Source organism: Yamadazyma tenuis, chromosome 1 (genome assembly GCF_029203305.1).
Source record: "Yamadazyma tenuis chromosome 1, complete sequence".
Taxonomy (NCBI): domain Eukaryota; kingdom Fungi; phylum Ascomycota; class Pichiomycetes; order Serinales; family Debaryomycetaceae; genus Yamadazyma; species Yamadazyma tenuis.
Genome location: NC_089461.1, coordinates 2,066,504 through 2,092,453, shown reverse-complemented (window position 1 = coordinate 2,092,453; position 25,950 = coordinate 2,066,504). Strand labels below are relative to the sequence as shown.

At 43.3% G+C, this 25,950-nt stretch overlaps 13 protein-coding genes and 1 non-coding gene across 14 annotated transcripts; 5 read left to right on the top strand and 9 right to left on the bottom strand. All coding sequences in view use genetic code 12, as the record gives it.

The window, feature by feature from the left end:
• Positions 1-181: 181 nt before the first annotated feature.
• PSN45_001016 (uncharacterized protein) lies at positions 182-1,502 on the top strand (the record flags this gene model as incomplete). Its single annotated transcript, XM_006688403.2, has 2 exons — positions 182-1,192; positions 1,407-1,502. The coding sequence occupies 2 exons, from the start codon at positions 182-184 to the stop codon at positions 1,500-1,502; spliced, it is 1,107 nt and encodes a 368-aa protein (XP_006688466.2).
• Positions 1,503-1,976: 474 nt separating this feature from the next.
• Positions 1,977-3,256, top strand: PSN45_001015 (uncharacterized protein; the record flags this gene model as incomplete). The annotated part of the gene is made up of 2 exons (XM_066157569.1): positions 1,977-3,138; positions 3,216-3,256. The coding sequence occupies 2 exons, from the start codon at positions 1,977-1,979 to the stop codon at positions 3,254-3,256; spliced, it is 1,203 nt and encodes a 400-aa protein (XP_066013666.1).
• A 19-nt stretch (positions 3,257-3,275) lies between these two features.
• VMA1 (H(+)-transporting V1 sector ATPase subunit A) lies at positions 3,276-5,262 on the bottom strand (the record flags this gene model as incomplete). Its single annotated transcript, XM_006688401.1, has 2 exons — positions 3,276-5,126; positions 5,260-5,262. 2 exons carry the CDS (start codon positions 5,260-5,262, stop codon positions 3,276-3,278), a joined length of 1,854 nt encoding a protein of 617 aa, XP_006688464.1.
• A 382-nt stretch (positions 5,263-5,644) lies between these two features.
• On the bottom strand, positions 5,645-6,211 carry PSN45_001013 (uncharacterized protein; the record flags this gene model as incomplete). Its single annotated transcript, XM_066157568.1, has 1 exon — positions 5,645-6,211. One exon carries the CDS (start codon positions 6,209-6,211, stop codon positions 5,645-5,647), a length of 567 nt encoding a protein of 188 aa, XP_066013665.1.
• Positions 6,212-6,383: 172 nt separating this feature from the next.
• Positions 6,384-7,568, bottom strand: EFM5_2 (Protein-lysine N-methyltransferase efm5; the record flags this gene model as incomplete). Its single annotated transcript, XM_006688949.1, has 1 exon — positions 6,384-7,568. The coding sequence occupies one exon, from the start codon at positions 7,566-7,568 to the stop codon at positions 6,384-6,386; it is 1,185 nt and encodes a 394-aa protein (XP_006689012.1).
• Positions 7,569-7,821: 253 nt separating this feature from the next.
• On the bottom strand, positions 7,822-8,853 carry PPH21 (protein phosphatase type 2A; the record flags this gene model as incomplete). Its single annotated transcript, XM_006688399.1, has 1 exon — positions 7,822-8,853. The coding sequence occupies one exon, from the start codon at positions 8,851-8,853 to the stop codon at positions 7,822-7,824; it is 1,032 nt and encodes a 343-aa protein (XP_006688462.1).
• Positions 8,854-10,196: 1,343 nt separating this feature from the next.
• Positions 10,197-11,642, top strand: PHO8_1 (vacuolar alkaline phosphatase; the record flags this gene model as incomplete). Its single annotated transcript, XM_006688398.2, has 1 exon — positions 10,197-11,642. One exon carries the CDS (start codon positions 10,197-10,199, stop codon positions 11,640-11,642), a length of 1,446 nt encoding a protein of 481 aa, XP_006688461.1.
• Positions 11,643-11,734: 92 nt separating this feature from the next.
• IST1 (Vacuolar protein sorting-associated protein ist1) lies at positions 11,735-12,463 on the bottom strand (the record flags this gene model as incomplete). The annotated part of the gene is made up of 1 exon (XM_006688947.1): positions 11,735-12,463. One exon carries the CDS (start codon positions 12,461-12,463, stop codon positions 11,735-11,737), a length of 729 nt encoding a protein of 242 aa, XP_006689010.1.
• Positions 12,464-12,562: 99 nt separating this feature from the next.
• On the bottom strand, positions 12,563-14,626 carry HRK1 (serine/threonine protein kinase; the record flags this gene model as incomplete). The annotated part of the gene is made up of 1 exon (XM_066157567.1): positions 12,563-14,626. One exon carries the CDS (start codon positions 14,624-14,626, stop codon positions 12,563-12,565), a length of 2,064 nt encoding a protein of 687 aa, XP_066013664.1.
• Positions 14,627-15,016: 390 nt separating this feature from the next.
• Positions 15,017-16,399, bottom strand: sof1 (the record flags this gene model as incomplete). Its single annotated transcript, XM_006688395.1, has 1 exon — positions 15,017-16,399. The coding sequence occupies one exon, from the start codon at positions 16,397-16,399 to the stop codon at positions 15,017-15,019; it is 1,383 nt and encodes a 460-aa protein (XP_006688458.1).
• A 147-nt stretch (positions 16,400-16,546) lies between these two features.
• Positions 16,547-17,590, bottom strand: PSR2 (RxLR effector protein psr2; the record flags this gene model as incomplete). The annotated part of the gene is made up of 1 exon (XM_006688394.2): positions 16,547-17,590. The coding sequence occupies one exon, from the start codon at positions 17,588-17,590 to the stop codon at positions 16,547-16,549; it is 1,044 nt and encodes a 347-aa protein (XP_006688457.1).
• Positions 17,591-18,235: 645 nt separating this feature from the next.
• On the top strand, positions 18,236-21,746 carry PSN45_001005 (uncharacterized protein; the record flags this gene model as incomplete). Its single annotated transcript, XM_066157566.1, has 3 exons — positions 18,236-19,710; positions 19,869-19,890; positions 20,421-21,746. The coding sequence occupies 3 exons, from the start codon at positions 18,236-18,238 to the stop codon at positions 21,744-21,746; spliced, it is 2,823 nt and encodes a 940-aa protein (XP_066013663.1).
• A 170-nt stretch (positions 21,747-21,916) lies between these two features.
• RIC1 (WD40 repeat protein) lies at positions 21,917-25,215 on the bottom strand (the record flags this gene model as incomplete). Its single annotated transcript, XM_006688393.2, has 2 exons — positions 21,917-22,249; positions 22,375-25,215. 2 exons carry the CDS (start codon positions 25,213-25,215, stop codon positions 21,917-21,919), a joined length of 3,174 nt encoding a protein of 1,057 aa, XP_006688456.2.
• A 576-nt stretch (positions 25,216-25,791) lies between these two features.
• PSN45_001003 lies at positions 25,792-25,894 on the top strand. The gene has a single exon. It is a non-coding gene; the product is annotated as a tRNA-Pro (tRNA).
• Positions 25,895-25,950: the final 56 nt, after the last annotated feature.

Sequence of the window (25,950 nt, the reverse complement as noted above, 5' to 3'; positions counted from 1 at the left end):
TTTGCCTCTTCCGGACTTCAATGCCCTTGTATGACCCAATTTCACCAGGGCCAGTGCGACTCATGATTGCGCGATGCTAATCACTAGTTTTAAATATTTCACAACCTATCTATTGCATCGCAGTTTGTGTGTACACCTTTGTGCCTGTCGCTTTCTGACTCCAACTCTCGATATACATCTGATGATCAGGCCATCCCTTACCCAAGTTGGTCCCAGGGTGCTGCTGACGCCTCACGTCCCTCGGCCTGCCTTTGCTGTCGCAGCCAGGTTCTCATCCACTGCAAGTGGACCACTTAATCCTGACTCGATCTTTGTCATTTCTGTACCAATAACCACAAAACGGTCGTACGTCTACTGCAACCACAAGCCTAGAGTTCTTTCTGAGGCTCAGGCCCGCCATTTCCCATTGGCTACCAGGTTGGAGTCCAAACTCACGGGAGCTGCCTTGAAGGTATGGACAAAACTCTCGACATCCAAGGCATCTATTAATATCAAAATCACTGCTTTGGCCAAGCGCATGCTTGACACGGTGGCGTACCAGGAAAACTGTTTGCGGTCATTTCCATCCAAGGATGCCATGATCAGAGAAATCAATCAGGAAGCCCTTTCCAAGAACCAACCTGATCCTCTTGTGGTACAAAGTCACATTGACCAGTTGAAAATACACCACAGCCAAATCAAGCCGATTCCAATGTACCATGCCAGTTTCCAGACCCCCGGCAACATTATTAGTCAATTGGAGGAGTTTAAAACAAACTCTTATTCCACTCACCTAAAGTACCTGATTCTTTGTGGAATAGGAGTACCGATTTCTTTACCATTTGCAATTGTGCCTGTGATTCCCAACATCCCGGGGTTCTATTTGGCGTATAGGTTCTATTGCAACGTCAAAGCGTTAAGTGGTATCAACCATTTGAAGTATCTCTTGGAGTCCAGCGATGGAACGGCTGCGGGCACTCGTCACCTTGATTTTATCACCAAGCCAGAAATCGATAGTGTTTACCGCGAAACTAACGATAAATCCGACTTATACATTGATTCGGTGCAAGAGGAAGAACGTCTCATTATAAGTCCCAAGATTATTGAAGATTTGACCGACAAGTTGAATATTCCACACTTGAAGGAAGAGTTGAACAAAGCTTGGCGACAGGAAAAGCTGAGGTTGAAGCGGGAATTGAAGGTCGATGATGCAGTTCAGTAAAATGTATATAGTTTGTGATGTTTTCACAATAATACGAATATTTATCTCCCATTGAGGCTCACAGGGCACCATCCCTATATGGCGCGAAAACAGTCACCACCCTTACCAGCGACAGTCGTGCGCATTTCGTCCCCCAACAGGTTGGACCGTTATAAAACTGCGTGAGCGTCCGTGGAAATTTTCTCTTTTCTCTTTTTTCCATTAGACACAGTTATCTTTCAATATGAGAAATAAGTGGAGAAAAAAGAGAGTTAGAAGATTGAAAAGAAAGAGACGGAAGGTTAGAGCTAGATCCAAGTAATCGGACTATCCTGCCTCGCCGGATGCGGTGTTGAAGTGCCCTAAAGGTGATGTTGAATGGAGTCGCTAACTGAAATTAAATGCTATTTTCTCCAGTTCACTCTGAAGGGAATTGATATAATTTGAAGTATATCCATGTTGGCGTATCTTATTCGCCTTGTTGGTATTACAACCCGTGATTTTACGCTTTGGAATTTAACCTAGCTCGTTAATACTAGTCCAAATATACATTTTGTATTTTACCTTTGTGCTTGGGATTTCATTTGATCTTCCTCCTATTGTAGATATTCTCTGAGTTCAATTGACATGATCATCTTCTGCGTCGCTTGTGACCGTGGCAAATTGGTTCAATTTTGTATGTCGATGACCATACGTCGATGTTGCTGGTGAGTGCACGCCTTCATTTTCTCACTCGTTCTGGCTGAAAAAATGGCTGCAAACGCACGGCTGAACTTACAAATTCTAGTACCAGGCTATGAGTGGAGTATTAGAGTCGGCACCTTTAAGAGATCAAGTATACGAAACCCAAAGAATACTGCTCAAGAGAAGGTTTGTGTCCGAGCCATATTCTCTGAGAGCTGCTTTAGCCGTTGTTACTACCAAGAATATCTCGATACACAAACCACAAAACGACCAGTCAAAACAAATTACTGAATCAGAAAACAACCTCTCAGAAATCAATTTAGAGCTTGCATTCTCCTTCAGTGAATCTCCCCCATTAAGGGTGCGGAGCCTGTCCAAAAACTACGCTTCCTTGACCATCCCTGAGCTTTCTCCCAGTCCTTGTACGGAGGACAGTGTTTCACCACAAACAATTAATGATCCAACTCCTGTTGAACCACCTATTCCTACCCAAGTATCTAGTATTCCAGAACATGAAATCACTATTCTTTCCAACGGTAAGATTGGCAACTGTCAGTTTCCCCAGCTAGAATCCACCTCTTTGACACAAAGAGGTCCCAGTACTGGTTCTTTTGATATTGAAACTGACTCTTCAGGAGTAGTATCGGGATCTCTCAGAAGCATTGAGAGCATTATTCCAGGACACTTTTTTGAGCAGAGTGGGGGAATTTCCCCGAATGTTCCTTCAATCGCCGAAATAGGACCTAAACCGAGACTTCGTCAAACCATCCTTAACGAGAGAAACTTCTTCAGCAATGACTCTTTCCAAGACTATTTAGAAGAGAGATTGGCTAGATTCCGTCCTAACGAGTCTCAACACAACACTCAGGTTTCTGAAGGAAAACACCCATACTTTAGTAAGGAAATTGAAAAAAGAGGAACAAAAGAAAAGGGGAGGCTCTTTGATTGGTTTACCGGTTCGAAACCTGTTCCCGATATTGAAAAACAACTTGATGTTTCTACTGAAGGACTGAATATCTTCTTCACTGCTCAAGAACCTCTTGATCAAATGGACTTGGCGTTGCAAAATCTCCGTTGTGATCCCAGCAGCTCGAACTCGATTCTCCCGATTTTGCAGCCAACCCACCTCAGCGACCCATACACACCATATGCCATGCCATTCCCTGATGACTTGAGACAACAAGAACGGTTTGTTAGAGGTGAAGGAAGTGCTCTTGATTCTATGGAAGAGATTTTGGATTTGGTTAACGGGACTGAAAACTTTATCACTTCGTGTTTCATATCTACAATTGGGCTATTCAGTTGCGCTTCATAATAGGGATTATATGATAATTTGTGAATTTTTATCTAGGTACTAACAAACAAAACATCCAACTAAGGAGAATTAAATGAACATGTGTCTATCGAACAATTACTCAGAAACTTCGGCAAATCTTTCTGAGATCTTAGTCAACAAGTCACCGTATTCTTTAGCACCAGCTTCGGCACCACTTGAAGGTTCAAAGAACTTAGCGGAAGAAACAGCATGCTTAACATCACTAGTAGACTCACTCAACTTAGACCATTGACCACCGTTGGCAACTGCCTTTTGCGCTTCATCGTGGTAAGCCATGAATGCTCTCATCATATCGTAAGTCTTCCAAATTGGACAAAACTGATCATAAGTGGAGTACCCATTTTGTTGCAAGAAGTCTTCCTTGATCAAGGTAGCAACATCCAAAGTAATCTTATCTGAATCAGATAATGCAGACTTACCAACCAATTGAACAACTTGTTCTAATTCTTCGGCATTAGACAAGATTTCTCTGATCCTGTCTCTCAAAGTAGCGAATTCGGGATAGTTATTATCATAATAGTTATCCAAAATTCCGGTATACTTGGAGTATGAAACGGCAGTATTAATAGATGGGAAATGCTTTCTTTGAGCCAATTTCTTATCCAAACCCCAGAAAACTTGGGTAATACCCAAAGTAGAAGTGGTGACTGGATCGGAGAAATCACCACCGGCTGGGGAAACAGCAGCAACAATGGACACAGAACCAATTCTGTCTGGAGAGCCTAAAGCAATAGCTTTACCAGCTCTTTCGTAGAAAGAGGCCAACTTAGAACCCAAATAAGCTGGGAAACCTTGATCAGCAGGCATTTCACCCAATCTACCGGAGATTTCTCTCAAAGCTTCGGCCCAACGAGAAGAAGAATCAGCAATCATAGACACGTTCTTACCTTGATCTCTGAAATATTCAGCAAGGGTAATACCAGTGTAAATGGAGGCTTCTCTAGCTGCTACCGGCATGTTCGAAGTGTTGGCCACCAAAGAGGTTCTCTTCATAATTGGTTCCTTTCTACCATTGATTTCAGTGAATAATTCTGGGAATTCCATCAACACTTCAGCCATCTCATTACCACGTTCACCACAACCAACATAGACGATAACATCGGAGTTAGAAAACTTTGATAAAGATTGGGAGATAACCGTCTTACCACACCCAAAGGCCCCGGGAATACAAGTAGTACCACCTTGAACACATGGGAACAAAGCATCCAAGACTCTCTGACCAGTCAATAACGGGTAATCAGCCTTCAATTTTTCGGCCACAGGTCTGGGGACTCTGACAGGCCAGGTGTGCATCATCGAGTAGGAGTGTTTCTTGCCGTCAAACTCAACTTCCAATAATGGTTCATCAACCTTGTAGGAGCCGGCTTCGGCCACATGAGTAACCGTACCTTTAGCTCTTGGAGGCACTAAGATTGGATGGTTATCCAACAATGAGTTTTCAAACACAGATCCAAAAATGTCACCGCCAGTCACGTGGTCACCGACCTTAACGTTAGCAGGCTTGAAGTCGTACTCAACGGTTCTCGACAAAGAAGGAGCATCAATACCTCTTGGGATGTAAATGGACTGAGAAATATCCTTAATGGCCTTCAAAGGACGTTGAATTCCATCGTAAATAGTTTCCACCAATCCAGGACCCAATTCCACCGACAACGGCTTTCCGGTTCTCAATACGGGGTCCCCGACAGTAACACCGGCAGTTTCTTCGTAGACCTGGATGGTGGCCTTGTCACCATTAATACGAATAACCTCACCAACCAAATTATCATGTCCAACCTTTACCAACTCGTACATGGCACATCCAATCATGTTTTCGGCCACAATGACAGGACCAGAAACAGAGAAGATTTGTCCGTACAGGGATTCGGCGGCATCATCTAAGGAAAGACGTTTGATCTCCTTACGGGCGTTTTCTAAAGCACCAGCCTAAAAGGGGAGGAAGTTAGTAATCATAGTCAACGATAATGGATAGTCCCACAAACAACATCGGCACCATGACGACGCAATTGGTGTCGGGAGTCGATGCTAAATGTATGTGGCTTTGTAATGGTTCACATACCATCTTATTAATCTAAACTAAACCTGAATGAGTGCCTAGAAACTAAAGTATCCCTAAAGCTGGACGAAATTTCGAGTAATGAGCGCGGGTCGTGCGCGAGGTCTACAGGGCATGTTGGATGAACAGGAGTTGCTTATGTGATTTCAAGGGCGTTGGAGCAACAATTGGGCTGTATTATGAAGGTTTCATTGGTCTAATAGAGACTTCTTCGGGTATAAACCTATTTTTATGGGCGTCTTAGGTCCATATTTCATCATTTATTCCCAAATGCCTTTTCTTCCACACCCTGGAAAGTCCCGATGCACGGGGCACGACCGCAGATAAGACGGTTTCAGTTTCAAGTCTCACAGCACTTTTCTCTTCATATGTATTAACTGATATCTATCTATAACTTAGCACCCAACTTCAGCGCCCGATCCAAGGCAATGTCGCACATGGCATCGAATGCCTCTCTTCTCTCTGTTCGAATGTCGCCACGAGCAATTCTCTGTCTCATATTGTCCATGATCACTTGCCTTGATCTACCATTCACAAAAACAACATACCGAAGCCCTGGAAACGCTTCCTCGTATTGTGCGTTCAATTTTGCAAGCATCTCTGTCTCCTCCTGGCTTCCCTGTAACGATTTTTGCTCTGCGGAAGAATGATCACTGAGTTGCACCTTTTTAGCACCTCCAAGGCGAGGATGGGCAGATATGATTTTGGCTATTTCGGGTCTTATTTCTCCCGTTTTTTCGGATTCCTGTTCAGAAGACCGTAAGTACTCCAAGAGCTGTGTCCTGCTAGTTTCAATGAGCTGCTTGTAGGAAGAAAATGGAGTTGAGGTCGCAAGCACCGTCTGCAATAAAATAGCTGTTAGCGTGGGACAGGGTTCGAACAAGTTGTCCAAAAGCTGACTCTGTTTTTCGTGTGATAGGTTTGTCACCTCTTTGATGTCTGGAAGTGTATACATGGACAATACAATAAGGTAAAAGTATGTGTTTGAAGAAGAATCAGATCCAATAGATCTATTTCTCACGCTCGGATGAACCCGCACTTGGCTGCTAAAAACCAAAACCAACACCAATCTATGCAATTTATTTGTGATATACATACATTATACAAGCACTTTTCGGGGTAACCACCTAAGTAAAATGCTGGATTTCCCGTAATCTCTTGAGTTCCTTGGCAGACGAGCTAGAAGCTCCTTCTTGTGCAATCAATGGATGTCTCCAGTGCTTAACATAGGTGAATAACACTTCTGGTAACTTGGTGGTATCTTCAATGCCCAAGTCTTTGAAAGTGCTGGCGTTTGCATCGATCACCTGGTTGATCACATGTCTTTGCACCTGATCGGAGTTGGTCAACCTCCAGTATGGCAATTGCTTTATATCAGCTGCCAACTTGGCCAATGGTAAAGGAATCTGATAGTCAGCAAACTTGTATGAGAAGGGACCCACTTGCGAGAAGTCCTGGGTTATACCGTGAATCATCTCTCTGATTTCTCTGAAGGAGTATTTTTCAGGTCCGTATAATTCAAAAGTCTTACCCACAGTAGAATCGTCATATCCAATCTTTTCCAATGCACGGGCAACGTCAAGAACATGCACGGGGTGCACCTCTTTGGCATTTCTGTTGGGGGTCCACATCTTCAATTTAGGACCCAAGTAGTTCAATAAGTTATCTTCTCTTCCGTAGGTAGGAGAAGGTCTGACAATAGTGGCATCGGGCACGAGGTCCCTAACGATTTGTTCTCCAACCCCCTTAGTGGCATAGAACACCGACTTGGAGTTAGGGTTAGCATTGTATGAAGAAACGTGAATGAATCTTGGGTTACCTGCTTCCTTGACGGCCTGTGCAATTCTTTCAGTGATACCAATATTCACATCAGCCATGGAGAAGTTCTTGGTGTGATAATCGGCTCCCACACAGTTGAACACAATGTCGGAATGGGCCACACTTTCTTGAATCGACTTGATGTTTCTGGGGTCCCATTCTACAAAGTTAACCACTCCCAAGTCTCCGGTGACTTTCAAAAATCTCTTCTTCATTTCGTTTCTGAAGGGTACAACCACGACAGTTCCGTGCTTGGCCAACTTACTGGTCACATAACGTCCCAAAAACCCGCTGGCACCAAACACAGTTGCCACATACCCGGTTCTTGAAGAACGTCCTCCTGGACCTACAGACACATTGACCTTACCGGTTCTGGTGATGTTGATGTCCTGCTCCAACACGGGAGTGTAGAGCGATCTCGTGCACGTGAGGGCAACTACTGGAGAAACGTTCACAACTTTCAGCTGTAAACGGCTGTTTGATAATCTTAACATGTTGATGTAGTTGAAGAATGAGAGCTTTGATTACTGTGCGAAAAGATTGAATTCTGGTTGGTTAGAATTGGCAAATTTTGATGGTGGGCGCACGTCGGTTTTTGGTGCCAGCTAGCGGCACCGAGGCGCTGGGGAGATGCTAAGGGGGCACAGGGCGGGCGATGTGGCTACGTCTCGAATTTTCGCTTCTCTATTCGATACAACCAAACAATATTGTCATTACAAACATAACTCGTAGCGGCAGTAACAGCATTCACAAGAAGTAGTCCGGAGTCTTTCTGGTGACAGTAGGTTCACCTGGTCTGATCGAAGGATCATACTGCAAAAATTGTCTGTTGTGCATCTCGTCTACTTCCATGATAGCTGCTTGATTACCGCAACGGTAACAATAATTAGGAGCCGAGAATATCGTCACCACTGATTGCTGATGAGACCAAGAATACCCTTCCATTACCAATTGATGGGCACGAGCTATCAAACTCAAGTCATTGGTATGGTTAAATTGTTCAGAGATATCTTGTCCAAAAGTGAAGCCAGCACCTCTTGGAGAGATTCCCCATCCACCACGGTCATCGGGATCCGACCATAACAAGTCACACATTGGGCCTTCATGAGGAACCTCTTGAATTCGGTTCAATTCACGAACCTGGTCAATGGTTTCAATCATTGGGGACAATCCTCCGTGAAGACAGAAAATCTTATTATCCACCAAGGCCGTAATGGGGAAATAATCAAACAAATCGGTAAACACCTTCCACACGTTGGCACTTCCATACTTACGCAAGCATTCGTCGTAGAACCCATAGACTTGAGTGATTTGACGGGATTCGTGATTACCACGTAAGATGGTAATTCTGTTGGGGTACCTTACCTTCATGCACACCAAAAATGAAACGGTTTCGACCGAGTAATATCCTCTATCGACATAGTCTCCCATGAACAAATAGTTTGTGTCAGGGCAAGGACCACCAATTTTAAATAACTCCATTAAATCATGAAACTGTCCATGGACGTCACCACAAATGGTAACGGGAACTTGGACAGGTTGGACATTTTCTTCAAATTGTAACACATCTACCGCCATGTCGCATAGACGTTTGACGTCTTGTTCGGATAATGGCTCACAGTTGGCCAATTTCTCGATCCACTGGTCTAGCTGGTTTACGCTGTCTCCAGTGAGCTCCAGGGGTTTCGATTTTGATGCATCAATCTTGGCACCTCCTTGGTAGGTTTCGCTGTGGTCATCACTGACATCTTCCATGGGAACATCTGTGTCTAAATCCATTGTTGAAAATGCAAAATTAGTATCGGTGGGTAGTTTGGACACAAAAGGCTAAATGCAAAAGTAACGGGAGGGAAATGAAATTATGATTAATCAGACCGAAAAAAAGCTAGGAGAGCTTGGCTGATACTATACGTGTACTAGTGTGAAGTCTTAGGTCAGAATATTAGAAAATGAATGGGTCAATTTCGCAATTATTCGATAAATTAACTGGGTGTCTTCTCGCCGCTGACCTTTTACAAATCGCTTTTGGTTTTTAAAACAAAGGGAGAGCGAGTGAGGAAATTTTTCATCGACAGATTGTGTACAGCGCACGACTTTAGTTGATTCCATAAATAGCTGGTACTTAGTGGACCATTTTTGGGTTAGAGATATTAGGAGAAGTACTGGACAATATAAAGAGTTGAGGATATGTTGTGTGTTTTTTTGGAAAAATTTCGGATGATTTTTCGTCTATTTACCTTTATTGTGTGTTTTAGCAAGAACTGCGAATTTCACTGAATTAATGTTTATTACTTTTTTAGATCTCATTAAACAGATATTTCCAAAGAATTTCACACCTCTGCTAACAAACTTCAAGATCCCATTTAAACGGGTGTCATATATTGGGATCAACTGAACCTTAAGAAGTGTCAATTGACTCAATTGGCTTGAGTGGACGTAAGTAGGTATTTTCTTTATATAAACATTGTTCTAAAGAACATCTTCCAGAGTTACGAACGCAATCATTGCCGTAAGGTGATTACGAAACATGATAGCGAAGCCCGAATAGCACCCACGGTTATTATCATTATTTACGAAACATAAAAGAAAGAAACCACGTTTATTGTGCATAAAGAACCCTGTGTCTATCAATATGCGATGATAGACGTTGGTTCCTAAAACCGTCCGTCCAATCATGAAAAATTTGAAGCGAGACGACTCTAAGCTTGGACTCTCAATTCCGATTCCACCGATAGCACCATATCTATGTCTACTGAAGAGGCAATAGCTTGCAGCCGTAGGAAGCACGGCAACCACGTGCTTATAAGATACGAAAACCACCAGCACTTGAAACCAATCACATTTTCCCCTTTATTGTCCTCTAAATTGCCTGCAGCTCTTTTAGTTCCTCTTTTTTTCTTGTCTCTTGCACGTTCTTGCAACATTTTTTCTTGTCCTAATTTACTGTTTGGTAACTGTTCTGACTTACCTATATAAACCTCTTTCCCAACCGATTCAAATGAACAGTTCACTTTTGATTACAGTTCAGTAATACACTTAGATTGAAACTCATATCTATTTAGTCGCTCAAACTAGACTTTGTAATATAGTTTTTTGCAAATTCTCATTTGCAACCATTTACAATGACTGTGCTCAGATTATACATTATCATTTCTGCTTTATTCCTTTGGTCTGCTGCTACACCAGTGCCAACATTTGGCAAGAAAAACATCATTTTCATGGTTCCTGATGGATTTGGTCCTTCAGGTTTGACAATGGCTAGAGACTACAGACGTACTCAGCTTGGCCTTGCAAATGACCAAAAATACACCTTAAATTTGGATCCATTCATTATCGGATCCATCAGAACCAAGTCCAACTCATCGCTTATCACTGACTCTGCAGCCGCCGCAACTACCTATGCCACTGGTTTCAAAACTTATAACGGAGGTATTTCTGTGGATTCAAGTGGAACCGCAAAAACGACTTTGATGGAGTCCTTAAAATCTCAAGGTTACAAAACTGGGTTGGTGGTGAAATCCACCCTAACTGATGCTACTCCAGGAGTTTGGGCTGCTCATGTTTCCAAAAGAGATAAACAGAGCCAAATTGCCGAACAGATGCTTGAAGGTGGAATTGTCGATTATATGTCTGGAGGAGGAAAATGTTATTGGATCCCCAAACTGGAGACTGGGTCTTGTAGAGAAGATGACAGAAACCTTATAACAGAAGCAAAGGATAGGGGGTTCACCTATTTTGAAAGCAGAAGTGAATTTGATGGACATTTGGCCGAAGGTTTGAGTCTACCAGCACTATCATTTTGGGCCCAAGAGGATGTGGATTATGCCATTGACTACAACAATTCTATTACTCCAACGTTGCCGGAACAGGCACTTTTGGCGTTGAAAACATTAGAAAAGGCTACCGAATACTCCACAAAAGGATTTTTTGTCTTGATTGAAGGTTCCCTTATTGATCATTGTGGCCATGATAATGATGCCGCGTGCCATACCCGAGAAGTTCTTGAATTTGATGAAACCTTCAAAGTGGTTAAAGATTTCATTGACGGAACAGACACTGAGACTATTGTGGTTGTGACGGCCGATCATGAGACTGGAGGATTAACCTTGGGACTTGATGATTCGAGTACTTACTATCCTGAAGTGTTATTTAACAAGACACACTCTTCTTTATTCTTTGAAAGCAAAGTAATTGAGTTCAACGAAACAAATCCCCAAGCAGCTGAGTTAACCACCTTCGTCCAAAACTGGGTAGCTACTGAATTGGCCGTCACTGACGCCAGTGACGAAGAGATCCAAACAGTTGTTGATGCGGTGACTTCAGATGGTGATATTAGGGCTGCAATTGGACCCATAACCTCCAACAGAGCTTCTATTGGGTGGTCTACTGGGTCCCATACTGCCAGTGATATTTTCTCGTTCTTCTACACCAACTCCCAACAAATACAGCAAAATGTATTCAACAATGAACCTGGCTGGGAATTGAGAGGAAGTCATGAAAACGTCGAAATAAACCGCTTTTTACGTACTGTTGGGGATGTGGCCCAAGAATCATCTACCAGTGCTTGAACAGAGCCGTAGCTCAAGAGAATTTTGAGGCATGTTCACCTTTATAGTAATTGCTGCAAAAAAGTTAAGTTGATAAATTTCTAATTAATGTACTATCTCTTTAAAGCAGCAAACCGGGCCTTGAGAGCATCAAGCTCGTCTACTTCCTTTGGTTTCTTGGCAGGTTCTTCCGGCTCAGCTATAGGCTTCTCTAAGTTTTGGACACCAACTCCACTGCTGGGATCATCATGATCATCACTGTCAGCACCCTTCTCGTCGTCGTCTATCAGAACCAAGTCCTTCAAACCCGAGTATGGAGCACCGTAAGTTTTGGCTATTTCACACAAGTATAAGTTGACCAATTCTTCACTAGGTGGAGGAATTCGACACCGCTTAAGGATCTTTTCAGGGACATGGCCTCCATCATTTTCAATGGCCTTTTTACCGAACTCGGGCCCGAACTTGTAGATTAACAACTCCCTAAGTTGTGTCAATTCTTTGAGCTCACTATGGGGAGCCGAGTAGATAACCGAGTAAACGGCCTCCAACAAACTCTCTTCACACGTAGGATTATCGATTATCAAAGAGAGCCGTGCAAGTATCAACTCACAATATAACTCCAAGTACTCCAATAATTCGATAGAGATATCGTCTCTGATAATATTCTCAACTCTTATCTTTGCACTGGATTCTTTGCCCAGAGACAACAAATCGGCCAATTGGCGCCGTTGTTGTTTTGTGAGAGCCGCCTTCTTCTCCTGTATGAACTGGAGTTTACTTATGGCCATTTTTATCGTGGTCCTAAACCGAACAGCATTGATAGGTGCTGGGTGCTGGGGCATGATTAAGTGGATGACTTTTAATCGAGTCGCACTGTTTTATTTCCAGAAAAAATATTTCATTAATCGTTGATAAAGAGCCTATCTAAAGAGGAACCCTCCTTACTGGTTGTCAAACACAATGGTGTGGTTGTGGGGTGGAGATCCTTTAACAAGCACATCATTTTCGTCTTCGTCAAACGTGACGCCAGCTAGGGCGTTGTCTTCACTTCTCACGACTTTATTGAGGGTACAACACTTGATATCTCTTATCCACTCGTCATTCAAGATGTCTTCCAATGAAGCTCGAGAATGGGGATCCACCTGCAACATCTTGGAGATGACGGGTCTGGAAGCGTGGGGTAAGAGCCGCATTAATCTATAGGGACCATGTATTTGTTTGTGGCTCTTCTTTTTCAGTTCTGTTTCCTCCTCTTCTTCTTTGTTTGATTCCGAAGCACCTTGAGCTCTTTGTTTGGCTTCGATAAACCGTTGTTTCATCTCGTGTTTTTTGTTCTCGTACTCTTCGAGCCTATCTTCAATTTTCTTCAATTCGGCCATGATTTCCTCGGCCTTTGCTCCACTTAAAACCTCCTCTTCACCTTCTTGGGGCACGGATGGTTCAGTGCCAGCTTCGGGTTGTTCTGACTGCGAAGTAGGTGCAGGCTCCTCCATGTGATCCTGTTCCATGTCGTCATGGTTTCCAGGGGTTGGTCCCCCAGACTCTTGGATCAGTTTCTTTCGTTTGTTCAGCCGCACAATTGTGTTCTTCAACTTTCTTTGTTGTAGCAATAGCTTATGACATTCGTTGCTGATAACATAGTCATGCCAATTATCATCTTCCATGGAGTAGAGTTTGAAACTATTGTCCTTCTCAGGGTTGGGGATTTTCCAGGGAAAGCGTTTTAACGTCATACAACAGTAGATAATGGCAATTGACCATAAGTCCACTGGCTGAGGATTGTAGGAATTGGAATTTCTCAACACTTCAGGTGCCAAATAGGGATCACTACCAACCACACCATGACAATAGTGAATGGAATCCTTGGAATTGCCGTAATGATCATAGGGATACTTGAAGATGACCGCACTGCCAAAATCTATAATTTTTAAAATCCCATCTTCCGTCAACACACAATTATCCAACTTCAAATCTCTGTGGGCCAACCCCAAACTATGCAAATAAGCCACTCCTTCGATGATTTGTTTCAAGCAGCAGTTGATTTCTTGTCTCGACATCTCTCCACTCATTACAACCGCAAAGAAGTCGATTGGAGCATACTCCATGATCTCGTAATATCGGTTGTTTTCATGGATTATGTCTATGGTTTTGATGATGTTGGGATGCTTCAAGGTCGATCCAATACAGTACTCAGCCGTGCACTTCCTGGTGTAGTCCTTCAAGCTCTCAGTATTTCTTCTAGGCCTGAACTCCTTCACAGCGAACGTCTTGGAGTCGGATGGGCGGATGATCAATTTGACGGATCCTCCAGCTCCGGAACCCAATTCCTTACCGATTTTACCGTACTTTTGAACCAATGGAGACTCGTCATCGGTGAATGGGGCCTTTCCATGGTTACCAGCCGAGCTCTGTGACGCGTGGTGCAACAATTGACTTGAAGTCTGGTTGATCAACATCGCCAACGACGTCGATGAGTGTTCTCGACTGTGATGAGCATTCGAAGTCCCGCTGCTCAAGATCCCGCTCATAGGAGCATGGCCCTGGAACTGCAGGTTATTGACGGCCATTGGCAGCGGCGAATGGAGTTTATTGTCGTAGTTTTTAGGAGTAGGTCCCTTTTTGATGGGCTTGAAAAATTTCTTCAACTCCACCATCGAATTGGACTTGAGAAACGCGTGGTTCGAGTCTTCCTTGTTGATGACGTTCAGCGGCGAATGGGGCGAGCTGGTGCCACTACGACTTTGCCCAGCTGCTTGAACCGTGTGATGTTGGACCTGAGGGTGTTGGACTGATTGCAGCAGGGGTTGGGGGAGAATGCCGACATTGTCAATCGAATTACTGATCACGGGCAGTGCCAACACGTCATGGGAATCAGGTTTACCAATGTTGAAACCCAAGAACTTCTTGTTACTGGCATGACTTTGGTTGGAGTTGGAAGGGGTGAGGTCTTCTTCGGTATTTGTTTTGTTGAAGTGGAAAAGCTTCATTTTATGTCTGTCAGGCATGGTGAACAGATGATGGCGGTTATATGGGGGGCCGGGATAGTACTACCAAATGGCAGCTAAGGGGAGATATCACCACTGGTAATTTCTCAATGACAGGTAAAAGGGCGAGAATAGGGACTGCTCCTTAAGGGGGAAAGGGGAAAGCTGAAGAGGCTCACGATTGATTGTCTCTTGCAGGTGATTGCACACGGATACTCTGTACAAAACCACGGCTAGATGCTATTGTAACAACCCAGTGTATTTTGGTGAATAACGTGTAACTGACCTTTTCGACTGGTTTGCACTTAGATTTTCCTTTGTTAGATTTTTCGCATTCGCACTGAACATTTGATTTTGGCGCATTTCTATTTGACAGTTCCGATGGTCCCATAACTAGCTATATATGTCCCATTAATCTTCTTTGATGGAAGTTCCACGGATATGCTTTTCCCGCTCTGACACATACGGAACAGCTCCCTTTTTGCTGTGCTTTCGCTTGTTGTCTTCTCTTCTCTTGAGAGAGTCGGTCTCGATGCTCTTGATCTCTCTGGCTTTCCTAACCGTGTGTGGTAAGTGTCGGTGACGGGCAATTCTCTTGATTTCGGGCATGTACTTGAACCTTTCCTTAAGGGCGGTGTCATATTCCATCTTAGCCCTTTCCCGAGCCGATTTGACCTTGGCCCGGTCATTTGCAACCGTTCTCCAGATCCTCACGTTATAGTCATCAGACCCACTGAAAATATACCTAGAATCGGTGGAAAACTTCACCACATGTACCCGTTGCATTCTCTTTGTGTGGTAGATGTCCCTCAGGTGCCCGTGTCGGGTTTTATAGATTCGAATGGTTTTATCGTAAGACCCAGTGACAAGCTCTTCTCCCGTAGGAGAAAAGTCCAAGTCCATTACCGATGACACGTGATCCTTGTACACGTTCAAGGACCGCTTCAACTTCCGCATGTCCCAGTAGTAGGCATTGTGGTCGTCACTGGCACTGGCAAAGTTGAATGCTTCCATCGGATTCCAACTAAGAGCATTGGTTCGTAAACTCGTCACCACCTTTTGCACAGGGGAGTTGGTCCGCGTGTCGTACAACACGATCGAGTTGTCGCTCCCGGCCGATGCTATTATGTTGGTTTGCGTCTTGTTGAACTTGACGGTATTTATGTTGTCTGCTCCCCATGAAAGGTTAGAAATGTAGTTGGACCGGTTGATGTCCCAGAGCTGGATGCTGGCGCCTCCCGTCACAAACACCCCGTCATCTCGGTGGTGGTCCATCCCCTTAAATGCGTGTTCTCCCAAGAAGGTCTTGAGAAGCCCGTTGTCTTTCTGGTCATATATGTCTTGATCTCCTATGGTGGTGTTGAAGTCCTGGGTGTTCACCGACCACAACTTGATGGTCTTATCGTCCCCACACGACAACATGTTATGTGTATTTGGTGTGACCACAAGCCCACTGACCATTCCATAGTGGGCCTTGAAACTAATCTTCTCTTCGCGAGATACCAAATCCCAGTATTTTATGACACCGTCACCCGAACCGGTGGCCATCTGGTTGACGGTGTCGAAGTTCTTGGCGATGGAGTATATTCCATCGCGGTGGCCATCTCCCAATTGACCAACAAATGGTTGAGCAAACATTCTTTCCATTTTGGTGGCATTCAAGGCCTTTGTGTATTCCCTGGCTCTCTCGAACGGGTGCAAAGCCGGGTTCAAGTTCCGGGGCAACGCAGACTCCTGGGTATTCCTGACAGGGACATAGGCGTCAGAAGACCTGCTGATGGTCTTGATCTTCATTTTAGTGAAGCTATGTGCTAGTGATGTGAGAAAAAAAACTAAATTTGAGATGCGATGAGAGTCGCGATAGCATCTGGAGCTAGACTTGAACGAAATTAGGTTTATTAATCTATTAATATTATTACAATCCAACCATTTAAGTCCTGCTTAAACTGATAACATTACATCCAAGACCAAGCTGACGTCATCGACGTTTTGCTCGGACAAATCATGCAAAAATGGTAAAAGATCCAATAACTCGTTGTCATGAGTGTCGCTGAACCAGGAAGAAATGGGCACCGAATGCTGAGGGTGGAAGATGTAGGATGCAGGCGAGTTGTCGATGATAATCGACTCACCCAAGGGCCGTCCGATCTGCGAAAGGTTTTTGATGAAGTTATTCTCGTAGTTGAAGCACGAATCTCTAAACAATCGGTGGTGAACCGATTTGTGGATATCCAATTTATCCAATAATGGATTTCCATACTTCAGCACCGACGCTGTGAAAACAACAACCTCATACCACTGGCCTACTTTTTCCAAAAACTCATCTACTCCGGGCCTCTTTATCACGTACACATGATGAATCTGGTTATCGATCTCCACAGGTATCACGAAATCAGCGGTTCTGAGATACTTAAACGACGAATGGACCAACGTTTCATCCAAGTCCAAGATCAAGCACTTCTTGTTCTTGAAGTGGGGGGCTTTCTTGCCCAATAACCAGCCGGTTTCAGGGTTACGGTATTGGTCGACTTGAAATTTGGTCAAGTCCATCATGGAATCTTCATCCATATCCTCCAAATCCAAGTCCACCAAATCTTCACTTCCAGCCTGGGCAATGATGACTTTGTCTTGTTGGTGGCTGCTGGACGAACCAACAGTTGGAGGTTCGCTGGTGTCGGAAGAACTGTTGGTGATATTAGAGTTGCCATTACTATCGTGTTTTTGGTTGGGGTGTAAGGGAGTGGCCGTTGGCTCTTCATTGGTGTTAGCAATGGTTTCGGTCTCATTGATGGAGCTGTCGTCCTTGTCCATTTTCTCTTTTTTGTTTTTGGGCCGCTTGTTGGGATTTGAGTTGGAGTGAGTCAAATCTTTAGAGTTATCAATCTTGGACTGAGAATACTTGCTATTGGAGGATGGCTTTGAATTGTAGTTTCCATCTGTATCTTCCTTTGAATCAACAGAACAACAGAAGAGGGCCGATAACATGACACTTGCTGTTGCAAAAGGTAATATTAAAAGGGCGAACCGGTGAAAATACGGGGACACAGAAAAAGGAGTGGCTGTTGCTTCAAGGGTGAGCAGTTAAAATTGCCGGAAAAAAGGGGTGGATGAAAAGCGGGAAAGCGGGAACCGTGAACAATATGTTTATGTGTGGAGGTGGGTGCTTGGGATGTTGACACAAACAAATGAGTAAAGCCAGTATGAGTCAACAGGAAAAAGCTAGTGGAGCGGCGCGTTGGCGGAGAACACAGGAAACAACGGGGGTGGGTTGTGCCGGTTGGGGATATGCTTGTACGTGACGTATACTACCAGCGAATAAACTGATATGAAGGATACACTTGATGAAGAATGCAAGTTTAATACCACTATTTTATTGGTATGGGTGCTTCTGCATGTGTGAATAAATTTTTCGGTTTGTGCCAAACCCTGGTAGAGCGCGCAAGGCTGGTTGCCGCACATATCCGGCATTACGATGGCTGGCCCGAGGTATTAGAATACACCAACCACACCTCCAGAAGCTCGTTTCCACTCCTGGGAACCCGGACCATTATCCGATACCGTCCACAAGCACGCCCTCCCCACTTTTGGAACCGCTGTTGCCGCGCCATCGCATCCAATTCGCCTTGGGCCATGTCTGCCGCTCCTACCGTAGCTCATGACATTGTCAAATCATTTATACAACGGTTTGCTGACCTTCCCGTCGACTTGATCCTCAGGGTGTTTGAACTTCTTGATGACTCGCCGGTGATCAAGGAGTTTTTTCTCTACTGGCCTGCCACACGAGATGTAGTGATTCAAACCTACTATGCTCACGAGCTCCACTGCTTAGTAACCCCAACCAGTCAAGGTCACGTATGTGTGGATGGACTGGCTGGGAGTGAGGTTTATGACCTTCATTTCTCCGGCGAGATCGATGAGTTCTTGACTTGGAATCCCCATATCATTCCCCACAAATTGGTACTTGTGACCGGAACCGACTTTTACTCGCTTTTCGATCTTCTCCAGAAATACAGTGAACGGTTTCGTCAGAGCCCACAACTCGAGGTGTTGATGGAGGGAAGTAGAAACTATGTTTTGGAAGACTTGAAGGTGGTGTTGAGCTCACCTAATTTGCACAGACTACAGTTGTCTCGATATGACTTCGAGGCCATCAGCCCCATGTTTTTGGCATTACTCCCGACGCTTGAAAACCTCAAGATAATCCAATTTTTAGGTCATAGAGTCAATGACTGGTCGGCCTATACCTGGCCCCCCAACTTGTTGAGCTTGGATTGTTCTTGGAACACACATCTGGATGTACTCACCTTGTCGTTCAACAGCAGTTTACAGGAGTTATACTTGAACATGTCCGACGTTGGCACCCACAACTTGCAGAGCTTGTACACCCGATTACCTCTGCTGTTGAAGGTGTTGATGCTTACATATAACAGTATCGACCAGTTGTACGGGAATCGACTTCAGGACTCGATTGAGAAGCTCGATGTTCTGTTCAACCGAATTCGATATCTTGTCGATGATCAGCCAACAGACAAGATCTTGCCTGAGAACCTACGGGAGTTGAATTTGAGCTCCAACATCATCAACAATGCTTCACTACTCAAGCTTCAGGGTTACCGGTGGCCTGAAAACCTCAAAATTGTCAACTTGAGTGGAAACAGATTCACTAATCTCTACCTTTTGCAACTCCCTGATTCGGTCGAGAGTTTGAACCTTGACGGCAACGATGTGCAATTCTACGTGGATGGGCCCCTCATACGGCTGTACAAATTCCCATCCCAATTGAAGTATCTTCTGTTTTACAATAGTAAACGGCTCATGGCTCAAATCGACGCTGCCGTCTCCGAAAACTTGGTCAAAAACCACGTCGAGTTCCCTGACGGCCTCCGGCATTTGTCCATGATCGGATGCAATCTCCGTTCGTTCAGCTCCTTCAAGTTTCCTAAGTTTCTCTCAGAACTCAGTGTGGTTTCCAACTTAATTGCGTCAGTTGATTCGTACGAGTTCAGCTGGAAGGAGATGGTCAACCTCAAAAAAGTGGATTTGGATCAAGCAACTGATACAAGTAACTGGGCCAAACCGCCAAATCTCAACCAGCAGAGGTTCTCGTCAAGATATTAGTTCTGTTGGGTAGTTTCGCACCCGAAGATGGATGCAAATTTAGAACGTAAGTTAATTGGCCGGTTGGTTGAGACAAGTACAACAGAACATTAAATGACCATTCTTGCAACTCTATCCAATATCAAATCCAATACCTACACTCTAGTGATTATTTTTCTGCACACATTGTTATCCTCATTGCATTCACATGGTAATGGTATAGAGACTGGTCAAAGGCTCTGTGAAAAATCCAGTGAATAAATAACTGTATGGAAAAGAAGAAAATACCTCCTATGGCTCTATATACTCAAGCGGACCATTCGTACCATTTATCTGATCAGTCTGTGCCTCTGAATAGGGGGCTGCGGGGGAGTACCGCGAGCACCTCGCGAAACGGTGCTAGCCCTGTGGTGGCATGGGGGGAGACACGGACGTGTACCTACCGCATTAGACGAAATCAAAACAAATGTTTACACGAAAACCGCAGAAAAAAACATCAAATAAATAAACCTAACTCGTTAATAGTTTGATACCAAAGCACACATAATGAGAGAAATTGTATGTACCAACCAGCGCCACCGGATCCTTGAACCACGGTGATTGCTATGCATCCTTCTCAGCCGCGTGATGACCCCTGCTTTTCAAGCAATTTACAGCCTCTCCTGAGCCTACAACGCGCCGAGATCATATTTAAACCTTCTGTTACTAACATATTTAGATCCATTTGTCCACTGGTCAATGTGGTAACCAGATTGGAGCTGCGTTCTGGGAAACCATCTGTGATGAGCACGGGTTGGATAACAACGGAAACTTTCATGGTGATGATAAGTTGCAAAGAGCCAAATTAGATGTGTACTTCAACGAAGCGTCGAGTGGAAAATACGTTCCAAGAGCCGTTTTGGTTGATTTGGAACCAGGTACCATTGATAATGTCAAGACCTCGAAGATCGGTAATTTGTTCAGACCTGATAACTATATTTTTGGTCAAAGCTCTGCTGGTAACGTTTGGGCCAAAGGTCATTACACCGAAGGAGCAGAATTGGTTGATTCGGTCATGGAAGTCGTAAGAAGAGAAGCCGAAGGATGTGACTCCTTGCAAGGGTTCCAGATCACTCACTCTTTGGGTGGTGGTACTGGTTCTGGTATGGGAACTTTGTTAATCAGCAAGATCAGAGAAGAATTCCCCGACAGAATGATGGCAACGTTTTCCGTGGTTCCAAGTCCAAAGACCAGTGATACCGTTATTGAACCATATAACGCTACGTTGTCTGTCCATCAATTGGTGGAAAACTCGGATGAAACTTTCTGTATCGATAACGAGGCCTTGTACAACATTTGTCAAAGAACATTGAAATTGAACCAACCAAACTACGCTGAATTGAACAGCTTGGTGTCTTCTGTGATGTCTGGTGTCACCACTTCCTTGCGTTACCCAGGTCAATTGAACTCTGATTTGAGAAAGTTGGCCGTGAACTTAGTTCCCTTCCCAAGATTACATTTCTTCATGGTTGGTTACGCTCCTTTGACTTCGATTGGATCTAAGTCTTTCAGATCTTTGAGTGTTCCTGAATTGACCCAACAGATGTTTGATGCTAAGAACATGATGGCTGCTTCAGACCCAAGAAATGGTAGATACTTGACGGTTGCCGCTTTCTTCAGAGGTAAGGTATCTGTCCAAGAAGTTGATGATGAAATGTACAAAATTCAGCAAAGAAACTCGTCCTACTTTGTTGAATGGATTCCAAACAATGTGCAAACTGCTATTTGTTCAGTTCCTCCAAAAGATTTGGAGATGTCTGCCACCTTTATCGGTAACTCCACCTCTATCCAAGAGTTATTCAAGAGAATTGGTACTCAATTCAGTGCCATGTTCAGAAGAAAGGCTTTCTTACATTGGTACACCAGTGAAGGTATGGATGAAATGGAATTTACTGAGGCCGAATCTAATATGAATGACTTGGTTAGTGAATACCAACAATATCAAGATGCAGTTATTGAAGAAGATATCGACTACGCTGATGAGGCTCCTTTGGATGACAACTAGGCTTAAATCTAGAGTTTCTAGTGGTCGGTTTTATACTATTTTTGAATTTTTCTTGAGTTAGAAGTCGTAGAGTTAAGAGGGTCTTCTATGTTTGTTGAATATAAATGTAATAATTACAGTGTTTATATCTATTCATGGGTGTGTATTTTCTTACTAATGCAGTATCGTGTCTAGTTGTTTCCTCTCAAGAAGTTCGTGACGAAGTCATTTTTGTCAATCTTGCCAGGCTCGGTCTGGTCATCAAAGTATCTCAAAACATGACACTGTTGTTTCCAGAAATTGTTCAACTCCTGAAACTCCATTTGCCCCTTCATGTACAACACGTTGGCCACTCCCAAATCGTTGACATATCTCTGTCTTTCAAACTCTTGTCTAATCTTGGTCTTGACGTTGGACACAGGCATATCCAACTCGTAAATGTCACTCATTTCCTTGGAATATCTCATATATTTCCGGTACAAGTGAATCACACGTTTTCTGAGTTCAGCATTGGTTGCCGACCTCTTGGTGGTTTCAGCGAATTCTGTTGCCAACGTCATGGAGATGTGATTTGTTTTTAGAAGATTTTGGTTGGTTAAAATTTGCGCGAACTTTCAAGTTGTGCTGCGTGCGACGACTTGTTGCCAACCGTATCTCTAATGCGAATCAAGAGTCTGCTGGATGGATCCAACAACTTTATGAACCGACACAATTCGAAGCACCAATCCCAGTAACACATGTTAACTAGCCTCTCAATCAAGCTCAATATGATTTTTTCGTCGTTGCTGTCGAGATAACCCGATGAGTTTTCGGTTTCTTCCTCCAGCTTTAGGTTCAAGTATATAATCAAGAAATTGTAGCCAAGCTGGACATTATTGGAGTCCAATAACTTGTTCATCAAGTTGAACGGGTCAGTCTTGAGGATTCTGAAAAAGTTGGACCAGTACTTGAACTCTATTTTCCGGAGACAGTTGATGAATATCAGCTCGTAGTTATCGGCGAGCTTAATGAGATCGAGCAAGGAGTGAATAAGGGGGTTTTCTTTAGTGAGATAGTCGAAAAGAAGAAGCTCGAGACAGTAGGTATACTGGCTGAAGCTGGAAAACTTTGTGTGGATCATCCTGACTTCTGTAGCGTTGAGAAGATCGAATTCCACCAAGTTATTGAGAATCAACTTGGTATTGAGCTTAACCCTGATGAAGCTATCATTAAGGATCAAGTCCTGGAGCCCAATCAAGTTGATGGAGTCCAAGGTTTTGTGGATCTTCAAAGGTTGAAAGTTTTCAAGTTCAATGGTTATTGGCTTGATCAACTTCATTTGACTGGTGACTTCTTCTTCATCCAAACCATCGTGTGGATTCAAGTCGACCGGTTCAAAAATCAAGTCTATAAGATGAGTCAAGTTGTATATGAGGAGTTGGTTGCCTTTGAACAAGTATATATACTTGATCATCTCTTCATTGATGGTGATGTCATTGATACGAAACTCTTCAATACAGCTTTGTACCTGAATAAGTTGAAAGTAACTGGTGAGAAGGATCTTATTAGACTGGTTTTTGAGAATATAAAACTCTCCATTGTTGAGGAGAATCAAGAAGTTTAAGTTGTCTATCATCTGGATCTTGGTGATCTTGCTCAAGGCAAGTTTATCTTTCATATTCGTAAAATCGATCGTCTTGCTCTGTTTCATGTAAAAGTCATAATAGTTACCACTTGCATTGGTATACCCATCAAACAACTCAAAGATAAATAACTTGTACTGAGAGTCCAAAATAATCAACTTGTTGTCTACCAACTCAAATGTCAAAATCGTCTCCAAAGCGTGCCTCCAGATGAACAAGTCTGAATCAAATGGAAATGGCAGCCCACCTTGAGCAAAACCTGAATCCTTCAAGTTGATTATGACCAACTCATCTACCAACTTGTCTTTGCCTCCATAATCCTTAGTAGCTCTGTTGATTAAGATCAAAAACTGCTTGAAACTGACGTGGTTGGTGATGTTGAGGGTTTCCACAAAGTAATTTTTGAAATTGAACCAAATAAGATGATTATAGTCACCTTCAGCATTCTTGTATCTATTTGAAACCGATAACTTGTCTCCACAAGAGATTATAAACTGGTTCACATAGTTTTTCGACACCTTTAATTTAGCCTTGCTTGAGCTGGCAAGACCAGAATATTTGAAGTGTGATAATAACGGATACTTGAGTAGCTTGTTCCTCAACTTATTGGACTCGACTAGCGAAAAATAATGAGGGGACGTGATTATCAAGTCTTGTTGACTAAGGAGTCTGACCAAATTGACTTTATGGATTTGGTCATCTTTGATTAACAACACCGAGTTATCGTTTGAAGAGATCAAAAGCTGAGTAGCAGAAAGATAGTTTTCGTTGATTTCATTTGAAAGAATCTCAGTGTCAGTGGTGATATTCCCAAACTTGGAAGAAATGAACCAACGTCCCTTGTTATCCAAAACAATAAAGAACTCTCCGTCGTTTGACCATTGGAAACGGAAGTCTGTCCAATCGGAGATCTGGATATCGGTGGCTTTCCTCAAGCACCCATCAAGTCTAAACAAACCCAAGCGTGTATCACCATCACGGGTTCTATATTTGATAAGAACCACCTCGTAGACAGGGTTAAACTTCAAGTCGTTAATCTCCAAGTTTAAACCCAACTTGTGTCCTTCTGGGTTCAATTCATTCTCACCAACATTCATGAACCATAGCTCATTCAGAATGTCAGCAATGATAAAGTAATTGAAGCTGTAATTATACCAAATATCCTTAGTTTGGGAGTCAAACCAGCTGAACTCAATGAAGTTGCAAATCTCGTTGTTCAAAGTCTTGATGTTGATGACCTGAATCAAATTGTCTCTATATACAAAGAGATTGTGGCTGTTGGACTTCAACCAGAACTTCGAGATTCCAATTCCTATTTTAATAGTCTTGAACACGGAGAGTCTCACGTACTCAATACTAAAATTGGCAAGCTCGTCCACCGGAATGTTGAAACTTTCAAGATTTTGAAGATTGATATGGTTAGAACCCAACGAACGGGTCACCAGGTTCAACATCTTCGTAAAGCTGAACCGCTCCGAATTGGAGTTGACAGGCAAAAGTTTCTGGAGAGTGATGTTATCATTATCAGATACTTCGAAGACCGATTTAGTGGGATCAATATGAACCTGATATATAAGGAGATAGTCTTGGCTGGTGACGAGAAACAAGTTGAAGATGTTCAACCGCGACATCTTAACCCCTAGATTGAGGTTCTTGGTCTTGACCCGCTTGTTGGAGCCATGTTGTTCAATAGATTCTTGAGTTCGGGTGTGGATCGCGAGTGGGAGAAGTGTTGATTCGTGAACAATTATAATGGATTTGGGAGTGAGAATTGCAATGAACGACGTGTAGCGCATGTCAATGATCTCCAAAACTTCCTCGCTGGTGGCCAACGGGGACAGGAGTTCTAACGAATCGATCCAAACCATTAGGAGAACATATACAATAAAGATCTTGTAAAGCGCGACATTTTGGTTGAGAAGATATCCAGCCAGAGGTTTGAAGTTTGCAAAAATTGAAAAACATTCAAATGAAGAGCTGGGAAAGACATAAAAGGGTGAGAATTCAACTAAGCAAAGTTCAGTGTAAGCGAAGTGTATGGTTTGGCCGGAGATCTGGCTTAGAGACAAACGTATGTTTAGTGAATTAGGGCTGGTATACATATCAGTGCGCACCACTAATACACGGAAACTTCATATCTCTTAACTTCATGACAGGGTATGAATATCAAAGGAGCCTTCGGACAGAGTAATATAATAAGCTTGTGTAGACTAACTCCATCAAGTAATACGCTGGTATTCGTTAAGTTAAGTGGATGCTATAGCATCTTGTTTGAACAAAAAAGGATATTTGCAACCATTTTTCTAGTATCAAGTTTTGAGAAAAGAATGTAGGTACCTCAACAGCTACGAGAAAACCTAACAAAGGCCTATACTTACAATCCCTAGTCTCTTCCAACTGCTCGTTTTGCCTCAAAAACCTACAAACAATTATACATAACAGTGGGGCGTGTGGTCTAGTGGTATGATTCTCGCTTTGGGTTTCGGAGTTTAAAAGCTCCAGGATCAAGTATGCGAGAGGCCCTGGGTTCAATTCCCAGCTCGCCCCTTCATTTTTTTTTGATAAGCTCCAGTCATTTGAATCAGTCAGTAGCATACTGCCTG